At 43.3% G+C, this 26,701-nt stretch overlaps 1 protein-coding gene across 1 annotated transcript in view; it reads right to left on the minus strand.

The window, feature by feature from the left end:
* Nucleotides 1-17,170, minus strand: part of kcnb2b (potassium voltage-gated channel subfamily B member 2b) — a 77,275-nt gene extending 60,105 nt beyond the window's left edge. The window contains exons 1-2 of the mRNA XM_031849882.1: nt 16,662-17,170; nt 14,858-15,552 (exon numbers count right to left, since the gene is read on the minus strand). Coding sequence (XP_031705742.1) covers nt 14,858-15,442 — 585 coding nt within the window. The 5' untranslated portion in view covers nt 15,443-15,552; nt 16,662-17,170. The remainder of the gene's footprint in view (nt 1-14,857; nt 15,553-16,661) is intronic.
* Between the last annotated feature and the right edge of the window lie 9,531 nt (nt 17,171-26,701).

The following is a 26,701-nucleotide window of genomic DNA, read 5'->3' on the forward strand; positions in this document are numbered from 1 at the left end:
CACATTCTAAAAGCAACACATTCAAGCTCTATTTCAATTGCATGAAATATTAACTAGCTCTAAGTACAAAACGTAACGTACTATTTGGGAGGATAAAGGTTACATGCGGTGTCCTCCACAGGGGAAGAGTTAACATTCAGGGCAGTTTTCTCTGCTGGATAGAAGAGCGGAGGATAGTGGGTGGGCGTGTGGGTGGAGGCCATGAAAATTGGCATCAAGGGAAGAAAAAGAAGAGAAAAATAGATGAAGCAGCAGGATGGAGAAGTTAACGAAATTAATTAAAAAAGGGATTTAAAGAATTGATGTTCTGGTGTTTTATGGCATCAATAAATTATGGGTACAGGTACAGTGAATCACTGCCCCACATTCCAGATTGTATATTCCCTGATGTGTCGACAACTCTGTGTCCCAGTCCCAAATTGAACCTGACTCGGCTCTGTTTGTATTACTGGATATTACGCCCTGTCACACTTTAGGCACAGTCAGCTAAATGCACACATGTCTAGTATATACATAAACACAGATATGAGATACAATCTAAACTCTGAACTCTAAAATAAGAGTCACCACCGGGACTGCTCAGTTGAAACAGAGTTCACGTGAAGAAGGAGAGACACGTAAGAGGGGAGATTACTGTACATGCACTCACGGTTAGGGAAATGCACAGGGTTTCTATTGTGCTACTGTACAAATCAGGAGTGGAACATGTGCCTTGCATAGAGTGGTGCACTCCAAGCAGGCTGAACACACATGGTCATTAAACATTTACCTCAATCTGCAGTGACCAAGAGGGAGAGAGGGGGGGGGGGGGGGAGTCGCCAGCTAACATCCATTTGACAGCAATATTGATGGAACTTTTGGATCGAACCAAGCATCAAATAAATAGAGTTAGGAAATTATTTATGGACTATCGATTGTTGTACCTCAGCGGTGTGTTTTGTTTCCCATTTTCAGTCTTCCACAGTATGTGGCCTATAGCAACAAACACTGTGAGGGGGTCTGGCTGCAGTTGCAAGCAGGAGAGGAGAGGAGACGAGCCCTGAAGCTATCTGTAAAATCTTGTGGATAGGAGCCACCTCGCTGTTATGGTCACAGAGTCACAACCTTAACCAAAGCACCATCCCTGTGAAGCTGTGTCTATGGCTCTCCTTTATAATAGGCTTTTATCCCTCCAACTGCTGCAGTCTGTTACTCTGATACACTGTCGATCACCTCTCTCTCACTCTCTCTCTCTCTCTCTCTCTCTGCTTGTGGTATTTCCCTGTCCTTGCTCAATCTTTCTTTTTCTTTTCTTTAGCCAAAACTCCCTGTTAATGTCTGCGAGCACTTTGTAGATTCTTTGCAATTCAAGTAGATGTCCTGGCTATCAATATTTCATATCAAAATCCTTTATAGCAGCGCCTCGTCGGTGCCACCAAATACAAATGAGTGCTTTGTCAGAGCAAGGGGGCAGAGATATCTATGGCTAATGAGATTGGGGATTTCATTATCATACAATTCAAGCACGTAGAAAAGAAAAAAACTGTCTCAGCAAAACGTTAGCTCAACCAGAGCTCATGTTTAATCAAAAGGACTACGAACTAAATTTGTTTGACATTTGCTATTGAGATGGTATTTAATGTATTCTTGTAAATGGAGCCCCACACTTTGCTGAGCACTTGAATTGCAACGTGCTTTGCATGATGCTGTCCGTGCAATGTTCTACATGGCTGGCTACAGTGTGCCGCATTTGCAGTCCTACACGGTCCTACACACGCACTATACCCACGTGCATGCAGCGTGCGCTAATGTTATCCGCCTGCATCTTTCAGTACAGGGCCCTGTGATGGCATGCAAACTTTTCACTACGTGATAATAGTATATATGGCTAACGTGTTAGCAAGTCTATTGACACATCCACGAGATACAGAGCAGTATTAGCATTGCTGTAATACGTTCACCAGGTAGTCGCTCACTTTTTTGTTTTTCGTTAAATCAGCGGCCTGCTGCTGCAAAACAACGCTGATGAGATCAGTGAGAATGAACCACAACAGCAAAGTTGCAGGTTGTGAAATCAAAATCAATAAGCTAAAAGATGCTAAAATGTGCCGTAGAGTTGAGGGCAGACACAAAATTGGGTGATAATTGTCTGTGGGTTTGTCACTACAAGTGACGTCTTTCACATTACAATTATTATTACAATCATCATCTGATCCTTTTTTAATAAAAATATAGTGGTTAAAGCAGCTTTAAGTTAAAGCAACCTGCACATGCTCGTGCCCATGTTCTGATTTTTGTTCCGCCTGGAGACAGAAAAGCCAATCGCTTCAGAGCGTCCGCAGCGTCCCTCAACAACTCTAAGCCTCTGCTTGGCCTTCTATCAAACAGGCTAAACAGACAAACCGTTTTAATGAGCCCGCCTTTGGCCCCGTTTAGCTTAAACTGATATATGCCAGCAATGCTAATTGATTCGCCATGTCATGAGGGTGCGATTGTTGCGTTGGGAAGCAGACGGGACGTTGCAGCTGACACTATGTTACAGGTAAAATTGTGTCCTCAGACTCTGTGGTGTCGTCAGAGGGGATTAGGGTAACAGCACATCAGGTTGGGGGAGTGTCTGTCTGTCAGTCAGACAGACAGGAGGCTGTATTTATACCTCTCACCAGAGTTAATCCGAGCAAGAAGACAGACTTGAGCTTTCAATTAGGAAAAGAGTAATTTGTGGAATTTACACGGTGAAATTACACCGCCGTGATTAAATCGGCGCACCTCTTATACACAGCGAAATGGTAAACATTTTAAAATGAATATTTATCAAACTTTTAAACTATGAAACATAAACAGCATTCCTCTGTCACAACTTTCCGCTGCCAAAGTGTGTGCTGTTTCTCCTGGCACATTCCTCCAACTCTGAGGAGATTCATCAGCTGATAGATATAAGAGCAGTGAGTGAATCTCAAGTGGCGGCATGAGACAAATACAAAAAATAAATACAAGTATTACTGTAAAAGAAATTGAGACGTCAAGAAAAATACAGATAAATATGAATCTTTTGATGAATACATCCCTGTACTTCTTCAGCGGCCTGAGAGAGAAAGTGATCTTTCAAGTTAACAAAATTGCTGCCTAAGGAGTGGAAATGAAACTGACACAATGCTATCTTGTCTGTCTTTCATCTGTCTTCATCTGAATATTTCTCAGTCGGTGCAGTGTCTGTGCATATATACATGTATCTGTGTATGTACTATTGTGTGCCTGAGACTACCTCTGAGATATACATACACAGGCACACGTAGCCAAAAGGTCACCCTGGAAGTGCGTCACTTGATAAAATTCCACGTCTTAACTAGAATTAAAGGCCAGGGTTTTGTCAGCTGTGACATGTGAAGAAAGGGAATAAATACATATTGAAGTACGGTAATACCAGAGGAGATGAATCATGCATCCAAGGGTGGATGATTCATAGCCTTACCCGATTTAATACTTCGCTTTATAATCCGCATGAGCTTTTACCCATTCACAATAAAGCTATATGTCTAAATGAGACCTCTAATCTCCCCCTGTATTCCCAGATATAACCAGTGAAGATTATAATCTAGATTTTCCGGTTTTATTTCCTGCATGATTGCACACACTGCTGCTTACTCTCGCTCAGTGTGTTGAAAAGTGGTGAGACTGGTCGCCTTGTGGGTATTTTTAGAAGTGAGCTTTCCTTTACATCTGCCTTTAAATGTTAAGACTTTATAATGCTAGGCCTAATGATGTCTATCTGTGTATATCTGTGGCATAACGTTACTTTTATGGCAACATTAATGCAGTTTTAAAGCGGTATTAGGGTGATCCAAATAGAGCGAGACTACGGACTGTAGAGTGGGTGAAAGCAACCACTCAAAAAGGCGAGAATAGCAACACTGGAAACGTGGCAAAGGCCGGTACTACTTTGCTTTGTATCAACAGTCATCCATCAATATTAGTATTGTTATTCGCATTCAGGCACCTTATTCAATACCTTGGAATAGGAGGCGAAAACTAGGGATGCTTAAGAGTGGTAGGTGGCCTTTAGATACTGTCACGCTATTTAAGGGGGATTTATTGCAAAACAAGTATACTTTAAAAATCTTTAGTTGGGTCAATTCCAGAAGCAGCGGCCAGCACCGGTAAGTCTGGGTGCACGGACTTCCAGTGGGTTTGGCTGATTCATATCCCAGCATGCATTGTAAATTAAATACATTTAGGTGGGAGAAGTGCCATACATGTTTATTAGTTTTGTATGAAAGAATAGAGAGGAGACTTAAGAGGAAACGAGTGATATGGGAGCAAGGGTAAATGATTGGAGGACACTGTGGTAAGATGAAGGCAGAGAAGAAAAGGTAAACAAGCATATTTCCCACCAGAGATGTGCATAATCAATGAAGGGTATGAAGAGAATAAACTTACCAGTGAGTCACTGAAGGTGAATCACATCAAGAAAAGAGCTGAGCTGCTGTAAAAGTAGCACCAAGTTCAGAAAAAAATAAAAATAAAAATCCAGACATAAATACACAACATCAGCTGGAGTCGAGGGAGTGAAACAGCAAATATCAGAAACACGGTAAAAAGCATCGGTACAACCATAGTGTGGTAGGTCGATGGTGTTCCTTGGTTGACACTGCACACACTACACAGCCTTGTACTCTGAAATACAACCAGACAGTTGGGCCTTTCAACACAGCGGTCAATACCTGAGAGTCATCCTATCGATTGGCAAGGCTTCAACCAAATGTCAACACCCAACAGACCAAAATCTTCCCTGATCCTGCAATAATGGAGGACAGATCCTTCTTGAGCTGGCAGCAACCGACAAAAACTCAAATTATCTGACAACACCAGAAAATGTCCAGAGTGACCGGTCCTTTTTAAACTTCGTGGACACATACATGTCTTGACTACAGACAGGTGACCAGACCCACATCTACACACACAGCACACCAGAGAAAAGCAGAAGGCCAAGGGTGTGTCAGCTGCTGATCCTTTGGCCCATTGCTTGGCTCCCTGACGATGACATGGGGCCATGTGCTCTTCATCCCTGTGTGCCCTCGGGCCAGCCGTGTCTTTTCATCCAGTGGCAGTAAGCTGATTACGATGACACTAGGGAGCTGAAGGTATCAATACCTCTTGTCACCTCGTCTCACTAGACACACAGATGGACAGCTCCAGTTGAGTGCACATTTAATGATGTGTTTCACTGATTTACTGGTTTTATGAATGGCTTTGATAAAAACTGAATGGCACAGGATGAATGGAATGAATAGAACATATATACGGTTGTTAATTTTCAGCTAAAATTTCACACACTGCTGTTAGGAGGATTATGCTGTGACTTTGAGCTACATAAAGATTTCAATTACTGTCAGGGACGCTGTTTTTTAGAGGAGCAGCACAAAATTTATATCAAACTTTTGTTAAATCCTAAACAATACGGTGTAATGCAACATGATATTTTTCACATTCATTCTCTGGACATCATAGATATCTGTAGTTGTTGAGATGTTTCCGTCTGAACCAAAGTAGTGGACTGAACAACAAACACTGGAACATATCTCAAGAAAATTCAAGTAAAGAGACTCTTAAAAGGAGCAGAAATATCTCCTGCCGTGGGCAGAAATTGTTAAATGTTTTGCTTAAACTTTTATGACTGAATATGAGAATACACTATTTAAGATGAACCTGTTGCATTATGGATGTCAGATATAGGAGAACCAAAATGTAAGGTGGATTAAAGCATTTGAAGCCAGGCAGAGTTACTGTGGTCAGCACTGCAGAACTCCTGTGGTTCAGCAGAAGATGCGGGAGGCCCACACACACACCAAAAAGCACGAAATATAATAATTTCTTCTGTCACTTCCCGGGGTGCGGGGAGACAGCAAACAGCTGGCAGCACAGCCCACAGTGACGCCAACAGCATGATGACACAAGAGAAAAGTGAAGTGAGAAAGAGGGGAAGACAATGCATGGAAACGGAGGCGGTCCTACGGAGGAGCAAAAATAGGACAGAAGAGCTTCTGCTTTGTCACCCAGTATCCATGGGGTAATAGCTAACAAGTGGCTTTAACCCTTCTGAACCTCTAACTAATCCGCGCTATCTGTCTCCTTTGTCTTTTACGTCCTCGGAGTCTCTGTCGTAGAGCAGAGGTTTATAATTAATGCCTTATACCCGACAAAACCAATTCCCTGTTCTGCTGCTGATGCTCTGGAGACCCATGTGATCGACCTGGAGATGGAGAGCCGGGCTGCGAAAAAAAGGCAGAGACACCATTGTTCTTCTTTTCTTCACATGAACACAAACCCAACTTGAACTTGGACAAAAAGATTCTTCCATCTCATATAAAAACAGCAGCTCCTGCGCCGAATATGAACTGTTTGTGAACTCATCTCCGTCGCACGAAAGCAGGTAACTTCAGTGTCAGTATTAAAGCATTGAGGAGAAATTACACAAACAGAGAAGTACCAAAGACGCTTCATCAGGGAAAAAAAAGAAAATCATCCCAGTGACAAAGCATACAATCTGAGGGCACGTTTAGTGAGACCTGAGCTGTGCTGATAAGTGTTCCCCGTACATTTGCATAAGGGGTTATTTGTGGGGGCTGAGGTACCAGCTGCTCTGCCTCTCACACAGCCTGTATAGAGATGAATTGCTCCTTGGGTGTCGATAAGTCACCATGGCAGGCCCACCACGGTCACCATGGAAACTAAGCAAACACAGCACTTCCGAGGAAACAAGTAGAATGACGTTGATTACACATTATTTTTTTTCCCTTTCAAGAGCTCCTTGGAGGGTTTTTCTTGGTCAGGGGAGACTGCCAGGACTCCAGAGGATATCCCCTTTTGTTAGTGAGGACTTTTGCGCCATTTTTCAACGTGTCTGCATTGTTCGTTTATTTATCGTATGTAAAGCTGCGCGGCTTTTGTATTGAGAAGCGGAAGAGCACCTCTACGCTTGCAGGAAGGGGACACCCCCCCCAGGAAGTACTTCTCCGACCACTGGTACTGAATCAAAAGTATGATTGATAAAGAGACAAATGTAAAAACACCACAATGAATACCAATGCAGTCTCATATCACCGCTTCCATGATGGAGCGGTGGGCAAGTTCACAATTCAGCTTTCACCCCTGCGAGGAAAACAGCAGAGAGATGAAGGGGCGCTGGAGGCCGCAGTTATAAGAGGAAATTGAGGACTGCAGGGCGATGGTGATAGAAAAAAAAGTGAATGGAAAAGGAGGCTATGAAAGCTGCTGTGGTGGTACAGGGAAAGGAGGTGATGGATATTGAAAGAGAGAGGGCACGGGGAGAGTGAGGGGGACAACAGTGTGGCACTCACCGTGTTGTGGCACCCTCAGATAGCTGGCTCAGCAGTATTTGAAGGCTCTCAGATTAAGAGGTGTGTGTGTGCCTGTGTGTGTGTGTGTGTGCGTCTGCATATGGGCACGTCCGTTCTTTTGCCGTACTTATGAAGGGCATAATGTGTGTACTATTGTATGTTTGTGCAGACTTGTGGAAGACATGCCGAGAGTACATAGTGTGTGTGAAGGGGGTTCACTGAAGCACGTAATAGAAACCTGATGTTCAAAGTGTTTAGAATGATGTCTCTTTTCCCGCCAGCATCCTAGTCTCCACATCTCCCCCTATTTCTGATGCCTTCTGGGACGAGGTCAACCGCAGAAGACAGGGTGAGCCGACCTCACGAGGCAGCGGTGGAGGTAATGAGCGGGGGGGACAGTGGGGGCGATGAGGAAGGCAAGAGGAGGAAGGAACACATTAGCCTCTAACCCGGAGTGTCACTCAAGCTGGCAGTGCCACCCAGCGCTGCTCACTGCTGGTCCACAGCCACTCCCAGCCTTCAGTGGGATTTATGTCACGCTTTGACGGTGCTCAAACCTGGAGCTTTATGCCTATTTTCATCTCCTGGGCTTTTTGCAGGCTGAACAGGCATGATATATGCAACTCATTGTGTGCAACAAGAAATGGGTAGGGTAATGAGTAGTGCTTACTCAAAGTGGCAACAAGTTTTTCTCTAAATACTAGTGATAGTGATGAACCCACAGAGAATTAACTCCTGGATCTGCAGTTCCCCTTAGCTCTATGGAGCGTTTAGCATCTTTTTACTCAGCATATTTTGTTTCCCTCTAACAGCCCTCATAGCATTGTTTTCAATGAAAAAAAGTGTTATTGCTCAGCACCAAACGGCAGACAGATAAAGTTAGCGAGTAGCTGGTGAACAGATGAATAGCCCGATGATTCCCTCAGGAACACAAAACAGAGCTATTGGACTTACATCCATCGGGTAGACACAAACACAACTCCTAATTAATGCTAATGTTGCTCCAACTGTGCTGGGTGTGTAAATGGCAAACTGTTTGCGAACAAGATAGCCATCTCAACTTGAAACGTCAAAACATCCGTTTTGTTCACAGCTGGTTTCCGCTGCCTCCTTATTTTACTTACTTCGCGTACGAGCTGAGGAGAGAGCGACATAGGTATGTGGAGATGTTGAGACATTTATTAGTTAAGTGACAGGAATCATAATTGATTAATCATTCAAGTCTTTTATCAAAACCAAATGCCAAACATCCACTAGTTCTGGCTTTTGAGTAATGAAAAAGTGCTGCTTTTGTATCTTTCATGTCATTCAAAAATAATCTTTGGACTGTTGGTCAGACAAAAGAAGCTATTTTATGATATCACAGGGGCTCTGGAAAATGAACATCAATTATACTAAATGATTACTTGACAGATTAACTGATTATGAAAATAATTCTTAGTTGTAGCCCTTGTCATAGCAGCTTTGCTCACTTAGGAAATGTGAGGGTGTATTCTGGGGATGACAGTAGAATTACTGATGAGGTTTCAGCCATCAGGCTTCTCACACCATCTGGCCACTCATTAGCCTTGGTTTGTATTGGCCATATTAGACTTGTGCTAAAGTGAGTTTTTCTTGTTCCACTTAAGTTCCACTGAATCCAGTTGTGCCTGTTGTTCTCTCCCATCTCTATTCCTTAAAGTGTGCGAATAACATACTGTATACTGGTCGTGGCTCGTGAGTTTCACTTAATGATGTCTTTATTCATGAATCGCCACATGCATGGTCAAGTGTAATAAGCCTTAAGACAGGCTAGTGGGCTCTGTAGGGACACCATTGCCGGTAAGCTGCTTCCAGACTGTAATTCCTTTGCATGCGAGTTCCCACTGGTAATCATGAAAATGGATGGAAAAAAAGCAGCAGCGGGCTATTTGTGCGCTGGATGTGTGATTTGCCATTACTGCAAACATTAATCAATGACCAATGTGTGGAATTATAAAAAAATGTACAACGGCATGGTTTCATGAGATCAATTTTAAGGGTCAGCAGCATCGATAGCTCCACCTGCTTCATCTTCAACAACTTCCTTCGCTTCATTTCAAATTCCTTTTCAACTCTGCCGGTGAAACTCACAGATACATTGCTTTAGTCAGATCAATAAAGGGCTGCAGTTTCCTAACCTCCACTTCATTTAAAACATGACCTTGGTATACCTCTGCCGGAAAACCCGAATGAGATCAAGTCTGCCTCTTAACAGTGACAGATAATCGGACACAGGCAGTAAGAAATGCTTTTATGATATGAACTGCTGATTTAATGTCCCCCTTGTGTATTATTTGGCACACACATTTCTATTTTTACATACAGTGGTCTATCAACTACATCAGGAATCAAATGCAAGTGTAAAACTCAGCTACACGACATCAGTCCATAGATCTTAAGGTGATCTTAGTGGTTCACAGCCAACAGATATCACAACCCCAGTAAGCGTGTGGTGCTATTGTTATGAAAGTTCATATTTGCTGCTTAGTAACATAACCATATATTCAAACAGCACCAACTGCGTGGAAAGTGCTCTACCCACTGCTTACACCACTAGAGCAGTTTGCTGTCCATATGAGGAAATTTGTGTTTAGAGTGAGTAAATAGCAGAACAAACGAGTGAGTATATACAACAAATCAGACACTTTTCATGAAAACAATAGAAGGCACCGTTACAAACGCTTTAAACAAATGAAACAGCTAGCGTATACAAGTTATGAAAGTGACACCACAGTGCATTGTGAAGGCGCTTTCACTATCATTTCAACGCCAATATTACATAATAACTAATTCAGAACTGAACCATTACAGAACTGATTTCCACTTAAGATAAGACTGATGTTGCAGGTGACTTCTGAAGAGAGAAGAAAGGCAGCAGTGAGCAGGGCTACCGGGTTAAAGTGTGGCCTGTTAGATCCAGATGATAAATGCTGCTGCCTCTGGCCATGCAGGGACTATAAGAACTCATCCCACCTATAATCTAGGTCTAGGAGGTTCTCTCTTATCTGATTATGATTGCAGGGTAAAGAGGATTTAGGTGCTGCTGTCTAAATGCTAGGCTGTACTGATTAGAGGCCCAGTGAAGGACTTATGTAACTAGGAGGCTGCAGGAGGGAAGATGGTGTGCTCTACCTAAATTACACTCCTTTTTTAATGCATCCCAATAACTTGCTGAAAGCCAAATAAGATAATGTGGTTAAACGATAACTCCTACAGGGTGGCGTTGTTATCAGCTGCTCTGCTTCTTGCACGGAGGCATCACCGTGACAGGGTTATGACCCACAAACACCAAAATCTAATTTCACGTCTGCATCACAAAATAAGCGAAAGTAACAAGCTGAAAAAATAAAAAAATTTCCATAAAATGCCAATGCGTATCGATTTCTCCCTCTGAAGACTGACCACAATCCATGCAGAGATGAAAGGCTGATAATGAAACACAAGGGAGCAGACCTGCTGCTTCAACTGGGCAGAATATTTGACTTAACGCTGACTAAAGGACTCTCCATCACTTTCCCCGCTTCCCTTTATTTTTTTGACTCTCCCACTATCAGAAACTGCATCAATACGCACACACCAGAGCCAAATGCTTTGCTCCAGTGCTGGAGCCTGGAAGGAAACAGACGGATGGAGAGTTAGAGGCTGTCTGCAGTGATCTGAAACAACAGGCAGCTGTGGAGTTACAGTGTGCTCACTGAATTTGCTCTCACTGATTCAGCAAATTAATAAACAAAACAAAATGGTTGTATTGCGCATTAAGACATGAATGACAAAAATATTGCCATTTGAGGTGTCCGTTACACTACCGTATTATGCTATTATGTCATGATCATGAACAGTGTCTGCGGTCGGTGGACTGACTTTGGTTGCCTCCAAGCGTGGGAGGACCAAAGAGCTGGAGTCTGCACCCATACAGGCCCATTGCTCAGCATTCCCACTAGCTTGACTGGATTATTAGATAAAGGGGAGAGTAATGGTGCACATACACATTAGGCTGGACATGGCTGATGTAGAGAGGAGGGTGGAAATGGAAAACCCAACTTGAAATGTCTGGCAAGTAGAAACATTGATCTCTTTAAAATGCTCTGAATCCTCTGCCGGTATTTTCCCAGACTGCCCAGACTGGAAGGACTCTAAAGTGAAGAAACCCTTAGAGAGGGGAATGTTTTCATGTCTAGAAGCTTTGCATGAACACAAATCAAAAATAAAGAGATGCTGCTATTGCAAACTACGCTTTACATATATTACAACTGAGTACTGTAGGCATCCATGTAACACCTGGAAATGAATTTATGATGCCAGGAACACAGCGTGACTCATATGTTAATGTTGAAGCTCTCACTAAATCAGTAATTGTCTGTCAAACGGTTGGGTCCGGATATTTATTACACGCTGTCTGCATATCTTTGTGCTTACCTGAAAGAAATGCATCTCATTACATTTCCCGTCACGTAGACGAAACACGCCTCCAGTGGGAACACTAAGGCAGGCTACCACATTTACATACAGGTTATATGAACCAAGATCCATGTTTTCAGGAATGATGGTCATATATTTACGCAGGGAAAAGTCACTGTATTTCAGACTCCTTACAGCACTCCGGCAATTTGGATATGACTTCCTTTTATGAGCTCGTGCTAAGTGTATTTGCAGTGCAACTACACTCGTGACTCATTGTAAACAAAAGAGGGTCAGGGCAGCACAAATCCTTCGGGCTCAATATCAAGGATGAAACGTTCTACTGGATTAATAGAAATTATAGCCCCGCAGTAAGCAAACGACGGCAACATCGATGTGATGTTTTTTTCCAAACATGAGTGCCACTCTAATCTTCTATAATATAATAGCACATGACAGTATTTTACCAGTGGCTATAAGCTGTGGAGATACTCTTAACAGAACGGAGATGTTAAGAAAGGCCATTTTTTGTAATTGTATTTTCAAAAAAGTTTCCAAAACATTGTGACGGAAGTCCAACTAAGGATATTTCAGGTCTAAAAGATTCCTGTAGGTGTACACATAGAGCACAAGGGCTTGCAAGATCCTGGGACCTGGAGGGTCACCTGTGACAAGCCACCCACCAGATAAAACTGAACACAAACCAAGTCCCCCCCTCCTCCTCGCACAACGGGGGGGCACTCAACCATGAGACACGAAGTAACACAAAGAAGCCACTGCATTAGCCAGTGTCCTTTTTGTTTTGACCATTTCATTCATTATTCATTGAGAAATGTTTGCAAAGATCCAGCTCAGCATCCCGAGGCATAACTTACATGACTGCATCTCTTACATCTCTCTCTCTGTCTGTCTGTCTCTCTCTCTCTCTCTCTCTCTCTCTCTCTCTCTCTCTCTCTCTCTCTCTCTCTCTCTCTCTCTCAGGGCTTGCCTAACCCTCGCCCGTACTCCCAATGCATGCACGATTGTTATAGCTGATGAATGTAATCCTAGCTTGATTGACCCTGCTGAAAAGGTCAGTCCTCTCATGCATAACCTTTATTTAAGGGCAGAGAGGGCCATAGATGCTATATAGCAGCACAATGGGCTCTAACATCTGATTACGGCAGTGCAAGAGAAAGGAAGTGAGAGAAAAAGACAGAGAGGCAGAGAGAATGTGTGTATGCCAGAAGACTCTGTGATTGCATTTGACAAAGGGCTCAGGTTGCTTTGTATAAAAGCGCATGGCTGTGTACCAGCCCAGTAATGGCATTTCCTTGGTCAAGGGCTTTCAAGGGTTCTCACTGCACGATGCATGCCCCATAAAAGGTTTCCCTGACCTCGGGGAGCTGCCCCCGGCAGTCCATTTCCAAATGTTCTTTCAGCTGCAGACAACCTCAGTGTGAGCGCAAGGGTGAGCCATTAGAGTCACGTTCAAGATCTCCACGTAGAGCACAAAGTAGAATGTCAATTTGAATTAGGGTGGGATTTCCTTTTAAGTTTTCAAAGGCTTCCCCCACGCGATAGTGAACAGGTCAGCGAAACTCAAGTGTTTCTGGAGAATGACGGTGACTGCATTGAGGAGGTAAATCATTTTAAATATCACAGAGCGTATAAAATCACCCCCCCGCTGTCACCTGATTTTGCCTTGAATTAGATAGAGGTGGCCTCCTTATTATGGATTCTTGTGATATACAGCTGCAGGCGGAAATACAATTATTAAGCTGAGGCGGGATCTTTGTCAATCACAAATCACTGGTTGATGCTCGGTAAACAAGCCATGCAGGACTAATACAGGAAGGAAGAGATGTATAGCAGCCTTATAAAGTGATCTGAAACCTATGTAGTCAGTATTGTCAACATTTTTTTTGCCATTTTCAAAGCTGAATACTGCACTACTAGCAGGATTTCAGAACTGCCTCAACACTGCACCACACGTACAAAACATCATGAGATCCCCGATATCCCACAGAGAGGATGATCATATCCACACACACACACACACACACACACACACACAGGACACTGGGTTTATGCTGACATGAAATATATCCTGACATGGAATATAAACCCGGCCCTGCCCTGCACTACCACGATGATGAGATCAGGATACTGGAGACCAAAGGTAAATCGCCAGTGATTGGATTTCATTAAGGGTGACCCATCTAATTGGGGAGCAAGTCCGAGTGGGGTTGGGATTAGGGGGAGTCAAAAGAGATGTCCTCATGTTACCAAGGACAGCCTGGACATTGCTACGCCGTCATCTGATTTATTTAAAGATTCATCGTGTACGAATGAAAACGGCACCCGACTGATGCAGCAGTCATCTAAACACGTGGTACATGGGGAGAAGCATCGACGACTACCTCATCAAACAGTGTACATTGTCTCAAAGTTAGTATACTAAACAGCTCCAGAATCAACGGTGTTCATTGATGCACCTGCAACAAACTTTTGCCAGCATCCTGTCATTTCGCTGACTTATCCAATCAGCGAGGAACACAGACACTTAATGGCACTGCACGAGAACAGAGACTTGACAGATCTACACCGACTTACTTTATCCCTACGAAGAAAGCAACACTAGTACAAGCTGACGCACCCACCAATTATTTTGTCAAAGCAAATAGAGTCTAAATCTAGCTCCTGTAGTGATTCCACTACTAATTTAGCATCGCCAGCGCTATAATCTTATTTTACAATTCTTGCACATCACACACCTACTTCAACTCCTCATCTTCTGCTTCTGTTCCATCCATTACATCCACACAAATTGTAACACAAATGCTGCAGCTTTCTCTATATTTAATCCATCACAAACAACTGTTGCTTCTTACAAAGATGGAAAGCAGACAGATGGCACAAGGAACCCGGCAAGAGTACAGTGCACGTCTGTTTAAGATTCAAACTGATGAACTCGTGGTTATTTCTTTACAGGTGGGAGTAGGCCTTTAATACGTGTGCTTGTAATGTGATATGATCAAGGCAGAGTGTTCGGCTTTGAATGTGATCAGGAAATGTGAGATGGGGGCGGTGTGATCGCACTTCCAGTTTCGGTTCCCTACCTTGGCAGCCACAGAGGAGCCGGGCTTCTCCAGGAGATCCCACAACTTCTTCCTCTTGTCTGGGCAGCAGGTGTTGTCAAACTCTATCTCTCCCTCCCGCTCCCTCATTGTCTCTGCCTCCCTCCGCAGCTCCTCATTCATCTGCTCTTTCTTCTGGTGGTAACGGGCCTGGCAGCAGGACTCCAGGTAGATCTCGTCAATCCCCCAGTAGTCCAACTCCTGGCCAAAAGAAAGGGCACACATCTCCTCCATCATGTGTAATTTGCCCGTGCGGTAAAAGTTCAGAATGGAGGTGAAGGCCCCCGGGTGCCGGTCGAAGAAGTATTCGTTTTCGTTCAGGCTGTAGTCGTCGCAGACTTCCATCAGGGAGTCGTGGGTGTTGCAGTCGCGAAGCTTGCCGAGCCGGGTCCTGGGTAGCCTGTCCAGGGTCCGCCAAAGGACTTCGTGGTTCAGACCCCCAACGTTAAGGCGGACTCTACGGGAGCGGGCTTTAGTGCGGATGATGTCGATGGGCTCTGGGGGCAGGGAGGGATCGGTTTCGATGTTGGTGGGCTTGAGCCCTTCTGGTCCAAGCTTCTCAGCCATGGTGATGGAAAAGGAGACTTATTGGGGAAGATGTCTCAAAATTGACACGAAAAAAAAAGTCAAAACGTTTTTAACTATGTTGGATCCTCTTTAGGCAAGTCCCTCCATGGCTGAGAAAAAAAAGAGACAGTTTGTGAGATGACTAAATGTCAGTTCGCTATCTAAAATTGGATGTATTACACAATTTAACATCTTGTTTTGTTGCCGTGTTAAGCATATTTCAAGGCAAAAACATAAATCAGCTCTTTTCCAGAGGCACTTAGAAAGTCAGCTGTTACTTTAAATTATCAGTCAAAAATAGTAGCTGTGGAGTGTTACTGATCCATTTCATCACATTTCTAAGAAGGCGGAATCGATGGTTTTGTTTTAACAGTCAATATGGTTGCTTTGATTTGCACTCCTCTCCAGCACTGTTGTGGTTGTGTAGTGAGGCAATGAACTCATGCCGGATGCAGCCCCGTCGGTCAAAAATAGGACTCAATGGTGGGTCAGGAAGCAAATGAACTGAGAGAAGCCGCCAAATTCATTCATGTTTTCTTAATGGAGGAGGCAAGTGTGACAGTAATTTCTGGAGTCTCATTTACCTTATTTCTTTAATATCTGTTCCCTTACCACATCTCGGTAATTATAATCACATTTTCTGACAAATATAACCTCTTGCACATAAAAAGAGCCACTGTGTAGTATTTTTAATTTAACAGAATGATTCAAATGCCCCACACACTTGGATAAGTCCTGAACAATATATTAAAAAGTTGTAAAAATTAGAGTCTTCAATCATTTATTGAGGCAGTTAAGTTCCCATTTTAAATTAGGAGCAGGGCTCATCATTGCGCAGAATTGAGAGAAGCAGATGTTCTTGAATGCAACAATTTTAGTTACATTTGACACTGCCTGAGTATTTGTACCAAACATTGGCCACAAACAAAATACAATTTTACAATGAAAATGGGCTAAAATGAATAGGGAGGGATGTAAAGCGGCATCACATTGATAATCTGTAAGTCTTGACTTGTTCTGCAGTCCCATAAATTCAAAAGCACTGCACCCTGTTACTCTACAACGTATTGTGATGTCAGTAATATTTTTAAAATACAACACCTCCTGTGCAAATGAGTCTAAACAACCTGCACACGCAGCGCACGAGTTCGGTGTTCGACTCTTTTCAAAGTATCCGAATAACAGGAAAACACTGTCACAGAGAAATAGCCTCTCTCACCTTGCCGAGATAAACCACCTTTTGCATGCAAACTCCTGTTGTTCCTGTGGGAGCAGAGGAGGGAAAAGGGAGCCGGGATCCCCCTGTAGTCAAGCGGCCGGGACTGAAGAGAGCACTCCGCGGACGCCGCGCAGAGAACGCGCGTCCCACATTTTGTTGGAAATGAGTCGAGAAGAATGAAGCGGAGAAGAAGAAAAAACAAGAAAAAAGCTTAAACGTCTTCCTCTACAAATGATCACCGAGACGGAACCAGCTCAGGTTTCGCCATCAGAACACACTGTGGAAAAGAGTCCTGCCTTCATCCAAAAGCTCGCAGCGTACGGAGAGGACTGGCTCACTGAATGTGCTGCAGACGTCGTGCGCGCAAAAGGCAACGGGAAGGAACGGGATAAGCGAACTGCGGAGGGTCCCGCTGTATACTACACAGGCAGGAGCAGAGGGGTGCACGCGGGCTGCACCACATCCTAGAGGTGAAAAAAAAAACTATATGCAACTGGGGTGGCACGTTATGTTCCACAACCCAGCTAAATTAAACCGGCGCGTTACATTTCGAGGTGTGTGACTTGGAACTCTGGTAGGAGCAGCAAGGGGAAGTATTGGACGCAACGAGAGTTGATTAAGGGATGTCATAACATTAGGCTGTTGCTACTAACACACACTCTCACACCACTCTCACACACACACACACACACACACACACACACACACACACACACACACACACACACATAAACAAAACACACGCACACACACACTGGCCATAACCGAATCCCTATAAATGCTGGTTTTGAAGTGTTGGTGGCAAATGGTATTAGGTGCACACTTTGCCACTTTTAGTGAAATGACCATGAAGTGTCATGTTGCCTCTGATTGTAAATGCACAATAGCTCGAGGGCTGTTACTTTGCAGGGCTGTGAAGAATCTCCTCCAAAAACTGACATCAACATGGTATTAAACTTTGCTTCTTTTCAGAACATAACCAATCCCCCCCCCCCTTACACACTCACACACACACACACACACACACACACACACAACTTTGGCTGCTCCCTCATGCTCTCTCAATGGTGGGTTAGTTGTCACCCACCATTTGAGATGTTTCATTTGACCCACCTGATGCAAGAGGATGGCCTGACCCTTTTTCTTGACCACTTGAGAGAGCAGTAAGCCAGCGATGAACTCACGCAGATGCACCTTGTTGCCTCCTTCAAACCCCATCTTATCTACAGTATCAATATATAATGATCTCCCCCGTCTCAAATGAATAAACAGATATTAAATGATGTATCCCTTAATATAGCTTAGATACCTGCACTGCTAGGGAGTTCTCTCTTCTCTCTCCCTTCACTCTAATAGTTCATATGAATAGAGTTCAACACAGCAGTATTTCCTCGTAGAACTTGCGTGTCAGTTGAAAATTTCCCCCTTAGCCAAACGCTTTTTTTCCAGAAATTTGATTGTACACCGCATATGTGTAATTGATTTCCTTGCCATGTTGCTTCCTTCCAGTGACAAGTGATCAATAATGCAGCATTGACTAACCGGAGCCTCTGTGTGCACGTATATACTGTGCCTTAACTGTGCGGGCGCTGTTGTTTGAAGGTCACAGGCGTTGGCACTGTCCAGATGTCACATGTGGATCTGCAGATATGCAGATAGAGAATCCCACACCACATTTATGGCCATCACATATGGACCTGATAAATTATTTAAATGTGACTTCAGGACTGTGCAGCACATAAAGACACTTTGCCATGCAAATTTGATTTGAATATGGGTTTACTTAGGAGTTCTATGAAAATATGCATCCAAGAAGCAAAACCTGAAGTTTTTTTTCCCACCAAGATGACACGTATTATACAGTACTCAGGAGTAGTGAGGCATCTCCCTGACCCCTTATTGACAGACATGAATTATTCTCTTGATGGCAACAAAACTCCTGATGACAGTAAATTACAGAGGATGCTGAGAAATTATTAAGAGCAATTGACTGTGTCCCCTGTCATTGATTATTATCAAACTGTGCAGCCAATCAGCCACCCTATGAGTCATGATGAGGTAGCAGTGATGCGGTCACAACATAATAAGCAGAGCAGGATTGTGCACCACGGCAAATTTGTTGTGTGGAGTAATGTCATACTTTGTGCGGTAGATGCCTCCAGCTCTATACTAACACCATCTGCATGCACGGGCAAACCAGGGAGTTGAAGCCAGGCCGGATCCCACCATGTGGGAGGAATAACTCTAGCTAGCAGCTTGATATCTGTAATTACTAACTTTCCATATAGAAATGTTTTGATGCACTGCAGGTTACAAAAGACTAAGAAATGTTTTATTTTTCCCCAGAGGGTGTTCAGGGAGATGAGGTTGTGCAGGTTTTTTTTTGTTTTTTTTAATTCCTGTGAACTATGTGGGCATAGTGTGTGCTTGTGTTGGTTGTTGCCATAGCAACCCAAATTGTAGCATCATGCTTAAACACACTTCGGGCGATGGAGTCAGATGGACTTGCGAGCTAACATGGCTGACGGTGATTGAATCAACCGTTTGGTCAATTAACCTTTGCTGTCTGTATGTATTATTCACCCCGACAGTGATAATGTGACGTGATAATGGAGACTAAATGCTACGCAGGAGATGAACACAGGTTATTCTGCGTGACAGGACAAAGGAGAGAAAAAGAAGAACTCAAAGGTGACCCGCAACTTCCGGCTTCTCTCTTTGTAAGTATGTTGCCATCCATCCCGGTCCAAAAAGGGTTGCCTGACTACACCGTCTGCCTCATGCCTGAGCCGTCACTGCCTGCTGTATTTTCCCTTTCCAATTTGTCATAAAATGTGTCCACTCCATCATCCAAACAACACCGTGGACACACTCGCACCCCACAGCTCCTGCTTCTGACGCTGTCAGCACATATGAGAGACACACCATCATCTGTTCATAACGCCTTCATTAGTGAAATGGGTTTTTCTTTAAAAAAGGCCCGAGCAGATTTAAGCTAGCAAGCCGCGCTGCCTTTCATGTAAAATGGCTTTGTGTGTGGTGAAAGAGGCAGAGAGAGAGAGAGAGAGAGAGAGAGAGAGAGAGAGAGAGAGAAAGAAATGTGGCTGTGATTTACTGTAAGCTTGTCTGCAGGAAAGGGAGTGCAAATGTCACGTTCATTTAAATTACAATAATAGGCATTCAATCAATGCGGGACACCTTTCTATTGATAGAAAGTGGCAATATATTTGAATATTTATAAAGAAGAAAAAAAAAAGGACATGGGTGCGCAAGGTTAAAAAATGCAAGCATGCATTCTCTTCCACTCTATTTCTCTGCTGCCTGCAACCAGTGCATGGTGTTTTATAACATCGTTTTCAAAGGTGTCATTTATTATTCTGTGAAAGTCAAAGTTGGGGAAAGCTCATGACTTGGCTCGATGTGAGGCCAGGAACTGCGAGCTTGAAGATTTTGTGAGTATGCCATGGCTCAGTACAGTATGTACAAATGTGAGTGTGTGGCATTGTCTGAGCGGCCTTGTGTGTTTTTGTCAATAAGTGGGAGGAAACGCGCCGTAGCAACAGCCTGTTTATTCTCTTTGGCTATTTTTAGCTGCTGGCGATGTCAACGTTCACACAACCTCCCACCCACAGTGGGCAGCAGTGGCCTTAATATAATGGTCTGCCATAGACCCGGGTCATCAATCTATGTCATCTCTTCATTCATCCCATAAAACACACCTGTTCACCTCTGGTGCTGCCATCAACAACATGTGTCAAAAATACACACAACACAATCAACAACTTTGGTATTTGTTTGTGCAGAATATGACCATAGTATGTTGCATGTCCAAGGGGCTTATCGGCCTGTGCAGTACAACCATGCATCTACTCAATCCTGCTTCAAATCCACTCAAGGACCTTTGCAATATGTCACGGTCCTCTCTATATTGTCACTGCCTGCTGCCATCAATCAAAAGAGGCAACAATGCCTTAAAAACAATCTTAAAAAAAACAAACATTCCCTGTTTTCTTAATGTGCATGTGTAGTCCATGGCGCTCTGGCCGCAGCGTTCTGCTGGAGAGAAATAAACATGATTGATTAGCCCTCCGTCCTGCTGGTTATGTTTGCATAATACATCCAGGGCCATGGATCACCAATTGAATGTTGTTTTGTTTCTTATATTTTTATTGGGATCTCTTCTGGTCAACTGCTCTGGCAGTCATGCTGTCTAGCACGGCGAAGCACGCAGGCTGCTCGAGGCAGACAGAGGGAAACACACACATGCACAGAGATGCTTTACTCTGCACCCCGGCATCAGTTTACCAAATACAGACTTCCCCCATCCCTCGCAGCACAACTTCAGTGTAACCTTCAAATTTCAGGAGCTTGCGCCATGCTCATCAGCATTCATCAGTGTGAATGATGCCGCCTTGCAGTGTAGACAAGACGCTCAGTGCTGCACCTTAACCCAAAGTGCTTGTGGCAGTATGATAATGTGAAAATAATGTACTCGGTCTAATTGCTGTGAAAACACTCAGGTTGGCAATTTGACCAACATACTACTGTCAAGAGCTGCCCTATGAGAGTAAGCATTTATGTAATCAGGCCAGGTGTGGCACCTCTAGCGTGTCCCAGTGATCACTGTGTGCTGTACACTGAAATGAAAGACAGGCAGGAGAGAACATAGCATGAATAGCAATGAAGTCACTCGTGGTGTAGCTAGCATATTAGCTGGGCCTGGGCTGGACCATTTAGTATGTGCAGTCTGAATCTGACCAGTGCCATTTTCATGGTCTGTCTTTTCCAATGTATCCTACATGTGGTATTACAGTAAAAAGATTTTTGACAATACGTTTGTCAACACATTATACGTATATGCTCTTACTTTTTACTTTATTGCAGCACAGAAAAAAAAGGTGAGTTTTTTTATATTATAGGCCCTGTTGACGCGTCATTATTCTCTCTGTTTTGCATCTTTAACGGGAGAAGCTAACATTACCAAAAATACCTCCGCTTCTTGCCTGTTAATTTATGCAGATCATTTCTGTAAATCACTTGTGCTGATGTAGCACAAAGGTTGCCGCCTTCATGCTGCCATAAGTCAGTGTGTTGCATTGATACTGTTGTCAGCTGTGTAATTGGGTCCACAGGTAGTGGTAGAGTGTTATGAGTCCCTCTGCGAAATAATGTGAAAGATTAATCATTTGGACAGGGAGCCAAAACTTACTCCGCTCCTGGGAGGGATGTTGTGACGGGGAAAATCTTTCCTTCTCTCACAAATGGAAAAGTAGAAAGAGGGAGTTCTATTTAAATTGCAGCGAAATGCTGACTGTGTTTGTATCTTGTCTCCTCTGTAAAACTGGCAGAACTGCATAGACTGAATTAACAAAATCCAAAGTGCAAAACTCTGATGAGCCTTTGCCACAATGTTAATAATAATGAGGTTATTCCAACGTATACAAGCAATGATGCAGATGTTTCTTAAGATACTAACCGCATGTAGGCACTTGGCACTATGCCCCCTTGTTATATTTATACCGTACTTAACGGCAAATGTGTCTTTTGGGGAGTGTTAAATGATTTGCTGGCTGAAAACAAAATTTAATTTCTTGTGTGTCCATTTTGGGACTAAGGTTAATGTCAAAGAGAAAAGTTAATGGACTGAATGGCCCTACCATTACAATGTTATCTTTTAATGTTTTTTTCAAACCTGCATTCATCATTCATTCATTTGCTTGATTAATGCATTTAAGCCTGTTTTCTGTGTCCTGCTGTGAAAAAAAACATTTTCAAATAGGGATAACTGTTAGCGTGTGCGGGTATACATTGTCTGTGTCGAGGTCATACTGGAGCAGGTGATGTAGTCCTATCTTCTTCCTTGTTTATGCAGTTGTTCACCCGCAGACGTGGGTCTTTTGTCTCGTTGAGGATTTGTCACGTTTGTTCCTTTGTCCCTCCTTTTCAGCCACGTCCCCAATTCCTCATTGACTTTTAGTTGCAGTTCCCTACCTGTCCACCAGATGCCCTCAAAAATGTTCACCAGACTTCCTCATTCACTTGCTCCAGCCTTTTGTTTTTGATCTGTTCCTTTTTTGGGGGGATTTATCCATATGCAAAACCATCATGTCGTTTTTACCCTATATTTCTTCAAGAGTGTGGTCTTTCAATTTGAGAGCATGACTTACTGCTTTGATTTCACGGTCAGATTTTGTAACGTTTTCCTTTAAAACCCTGTCCTCGCACACAAATAGCCCTTGCTCGTGCTTGGATTTGCTTTGCCATGAAGATAAGAAAAAGGTCCTTAAACCGCATACTATACTGGCAGTATTTACTGATTCGGCTAAAATGACCCTGATGTCGTACTGATTCAGAAACAATCTCAAGTATCGGATCAGTCTCCTACCTTCCTTGCCTACTGTGTCCCAATATGCAAAGCGTTGAAATGACACAGTCTTTCGTCACAACAACAATGTCTAAAAATTACAACTTTTGGATGCTGTTTTACAAAAATATATGGCAAATGGATAAGAGCCAGTCACGCTTACAGACCCCGCTGTGAGCTGGCCGGAGCAGTAGATTGCTGCCATGGTGTTCCTTGGCTGGAGCTCTCTCAGAAGACTGGTGTTCTAGACAAAACGCTTTTATTTCCCTGTTGACGGATGGTTTGTTTAAATATCACAACGCAAATGTCAATTATAAAATTCACGGGAACCGGTGGTTATCTGCCTTTTTGGAATTAAAAAGCTCCACAAGCTCCTGCAGGCGTAGCTCGCTTGGCAGCTGGCCAGTCACACTCACAGGCCGGCTACAGAGCTGCAGGCAGTGGCGAGGGAAAGAGCAGGCTCTGACAGGGCAGAGACACACTTGTTGAGACAACATGACCCTTTTGACCCCATGTTGGTTTTGAATGGACTAAAACGAATACACTCTCTAATATTTGTAGGGGTAGCATTCAGCAGTCTACCCTCATGGATGAGCTTGTCTGTCATATTTCCTCATGAGCTTGAATAATGTATTTGAATACAGCCCTGGATTTTTGACCTGTTGCCTGTTCATCACCTGTCTGCCTGCTTGTCTGAGCCTCATTGGATTTGTGAGCCTTTTTCTGGACTCTCTTCCTGGTGTTGGCCCCTGCCTGCCTCCCCATTCCGTTAGCTTTGTCCCACTAAATCATTGAACTTTCTCTGCCTGCTTGGACTGTCTGACTCTGATTCCTCCTTACTCTGCTGCCCATAGTCACCACCGTGACAGTTCTGGGTATGGCAGATGGCATTGCACTGATATCCAATCCCCTCAGCTAACTGGACTCTCTGTGTGTGTGCATGAGCGAGGGATGACCTTGGATATTTGCATTAACCAATTTGTCAAGTCACTAGACGTGCAGCAATCCAATGTACACAATTGATATGTTCAATCACGATCAGTGTCCGGTGGTGATATGATATCTTTTTGTCTGGCTTGTCAAGATTACACATATTGGACTTTAAAGATAATGCTAACTGCTGGAGATGTCAAGGCTCTCGATGGCACAGCTCTCTGGAAGCGACTTCTAATTTTATCCAGTCTATAAAAGAGGTCACCGCTCTGGTCTTGATTTCTGTCCTTGACAGTGGCTGATCCCCTAAATGTGTCCCACAGTGATTGATCAATTCAACATTTGGGACCGGGGACCAAGTCTGGATTACCACGCATCAGATGTACTGCATGTCAACTGCTTTGAGCCAGAGTCATTTACAGTCTGTCTGGGGATGTGCACCACTAAAGCATATTATCAACTGACATGATAGGTGGATTTATTCCCTGATCTTTAATATAACCAAAATCTAGTTATAAAACCAGTCATTGTATAGTTCTGTAATAATGTTTTGTAATCAAACTGTACCACCACAAATGTGGGGCCAGACAGTATTCCGGTCTTTCTATAATAAACAAAAACGGTTTCCTCTTCATGTTTTTGTACACTTTCTCCAAAAAGCCAGGCTTTGCTTGCTTCTGTGAAATAGATGAACTGTGCCTGTCCTCTTGTGTTTTTTTCTCTGCACCCTCTTTCTTTCTCTTACTCCTTACACAAGGAAACATAGAATCCGCCCCGTTATTTATGGAGGACACTGGTGTGGAATGGACAGTAGCAGCAGCAGTCAGTAACTTGATCGCTTAAGGTTCTGTTCTTATTAAGCAGCCATGTAGGTTTAACCGTATTCACAGTAGTAATGCCTTTCAAGGAGTCAATTGTTTTGCCCACTCCATTCACTTCCCTAACACCCATGGCAGCTGCATCAGTACGGTTCAAAATACTGATTCAATGAAGTCATCTCTCATGCTGTTGACATGTCTTCTCATTTAAAAACAGACATGTCGACCTGACAGCTTACACTTCGCTTGCCTTTCAGGTACATAATGTTAGTATATGTGTTGTTATCTTTTAGTCTACTTGTGTAGGACATGTCATGAGTTGTACACACAGTACTTAATTGATTGGTACTTCAATACACTTAAGCATTACGACAAGTCAATAACGTTTTCCCTGCCTTTGTAAATCTGAGACAGGCCATTTAAGTGCTGTCTTTCTTACTTTATCTTCTTGGACTGGGAGAAAGGCCAGATGCAGTTTGGGTAAATCAAACATTTTCAACACAATCAAGGTAAGTAACACCTTATCATATGCAGTGGCCCTTCTAGAGAACACCAACATGATTCTCATTCTAAGTGTATTTGTTAAAATGATCTTAGTCTTAAGATGATTTAGGGAAACAGTGCCCTGATTGACTTTTACTACATTCTAAAATCAAACACTTCCAAATACCAAAGTGATGAGGCAGGCTGAACGAATCCCGTCTAAGATTAACACTTCCTTCCCCTCATCCATCACGCCTGGCAACCCTGTTCAGCCCAACATGCCCTCTACCCCGTACACCGGTCCAAGACCTTGTCCAAAAGCGGAGTCATGATGAGAAGTATCAAAGTGAGTTATTGCTGTCACCATAAAAGAGAACCCCTGAGGACAGGTGGCACTTCTTGGATCGTTGTACCCACATTAACCTTCCTCTGAAGGGATCGGGCGCAAGCGTACTTTCACAAGGGAGTTGATGTCATTGTTGTAAGAAAACCTTTTCTGCTTTTCGGAGGGCTCAGACAGAGTCCTGCTTCAGTAGCTCATCTGGCAGAAAAGCCCTTCCGGACTTGGCAGATAATCAAAAAGGGAATGAAGCCCTCGGAAGAAGTGTCAGACAGGCCCTTGGCAGCGGTGGTAACATTATCCCACGGGGGCTCAGTAACTCACACCTGAGGGAGAGGTTAGCGCTGCTGTTGAACTGTATCCATTTGATTACCTAACAAAGGCAGATGTAATTAAGTTAATACAGTTTAATTATGTTGAGTAGGATAACAATGAATGTTTCATTGTTATCCCTGGTTACTGGCAGCAGTTTAAGATAGCCGTGCCACCATCAAGTGTGGCTGAACGGCGGCTTGGACGTGGTTTTCGATATGAACTCCTCCACAGCCACGCATACTTAGCCAGTGAACACGTAAAGCCAAAAGTCACTTTAGAGGAGCGAGCGATCCGCTTAACAATTCATCCGGAAATTGTATTGTTTTTCTTCACTGATTGTAAAAGCCATTAATAAAGTAGAATTTTTGTGACGTCAATCAGGCTTTAGAGTATCTTTAAATGAAGCTTAAAAAACTGTAGCTGTTTAATTTGACAAAGCAATTTAAATGCCATCATCCTCTATGCTGTGACGATAGATGGGTCCCATTACTGTACTGAATTGTGTTTATACAGCACAGTGACTATTATGTCAAGAAGGCGGATGACATATTTTTCAATCATGCATTATACACAAATTGTGACCTTTCAACACGTCACAATATCATTCATTGAAATCAAAAGTAAGCATCACCACTTTTCCCTTCAGTGATGAGTGACAAACTCTTTTTACAGCTTGATCCCAAATACACATTAAAACGGGTTTCTGAACCTATCTCAACTCGGGGCCCATTTTGCTTCAAGGTTGATCGTGTGTTTTCTGTGCATTGTTGGAACAGTATTGAACGCT

Source organism: Anarrhichthys ocellatus, unplaced genomic scaffold, assembly GCF_004355925.1.
Source record: "Anarrhichthys ocellatus isolate YVR2014 unplaced genomic scaffold, GSC_Weel_1.0 scaffold10, whole genome shotgun sequence".
Lineage (NCBI taxonomy): Eukaryota > Metazoa > Chordata > Actinopteri > Perciformes > Anarhichadidae > Anarrhichthys > Anarrhichthys ocellatus.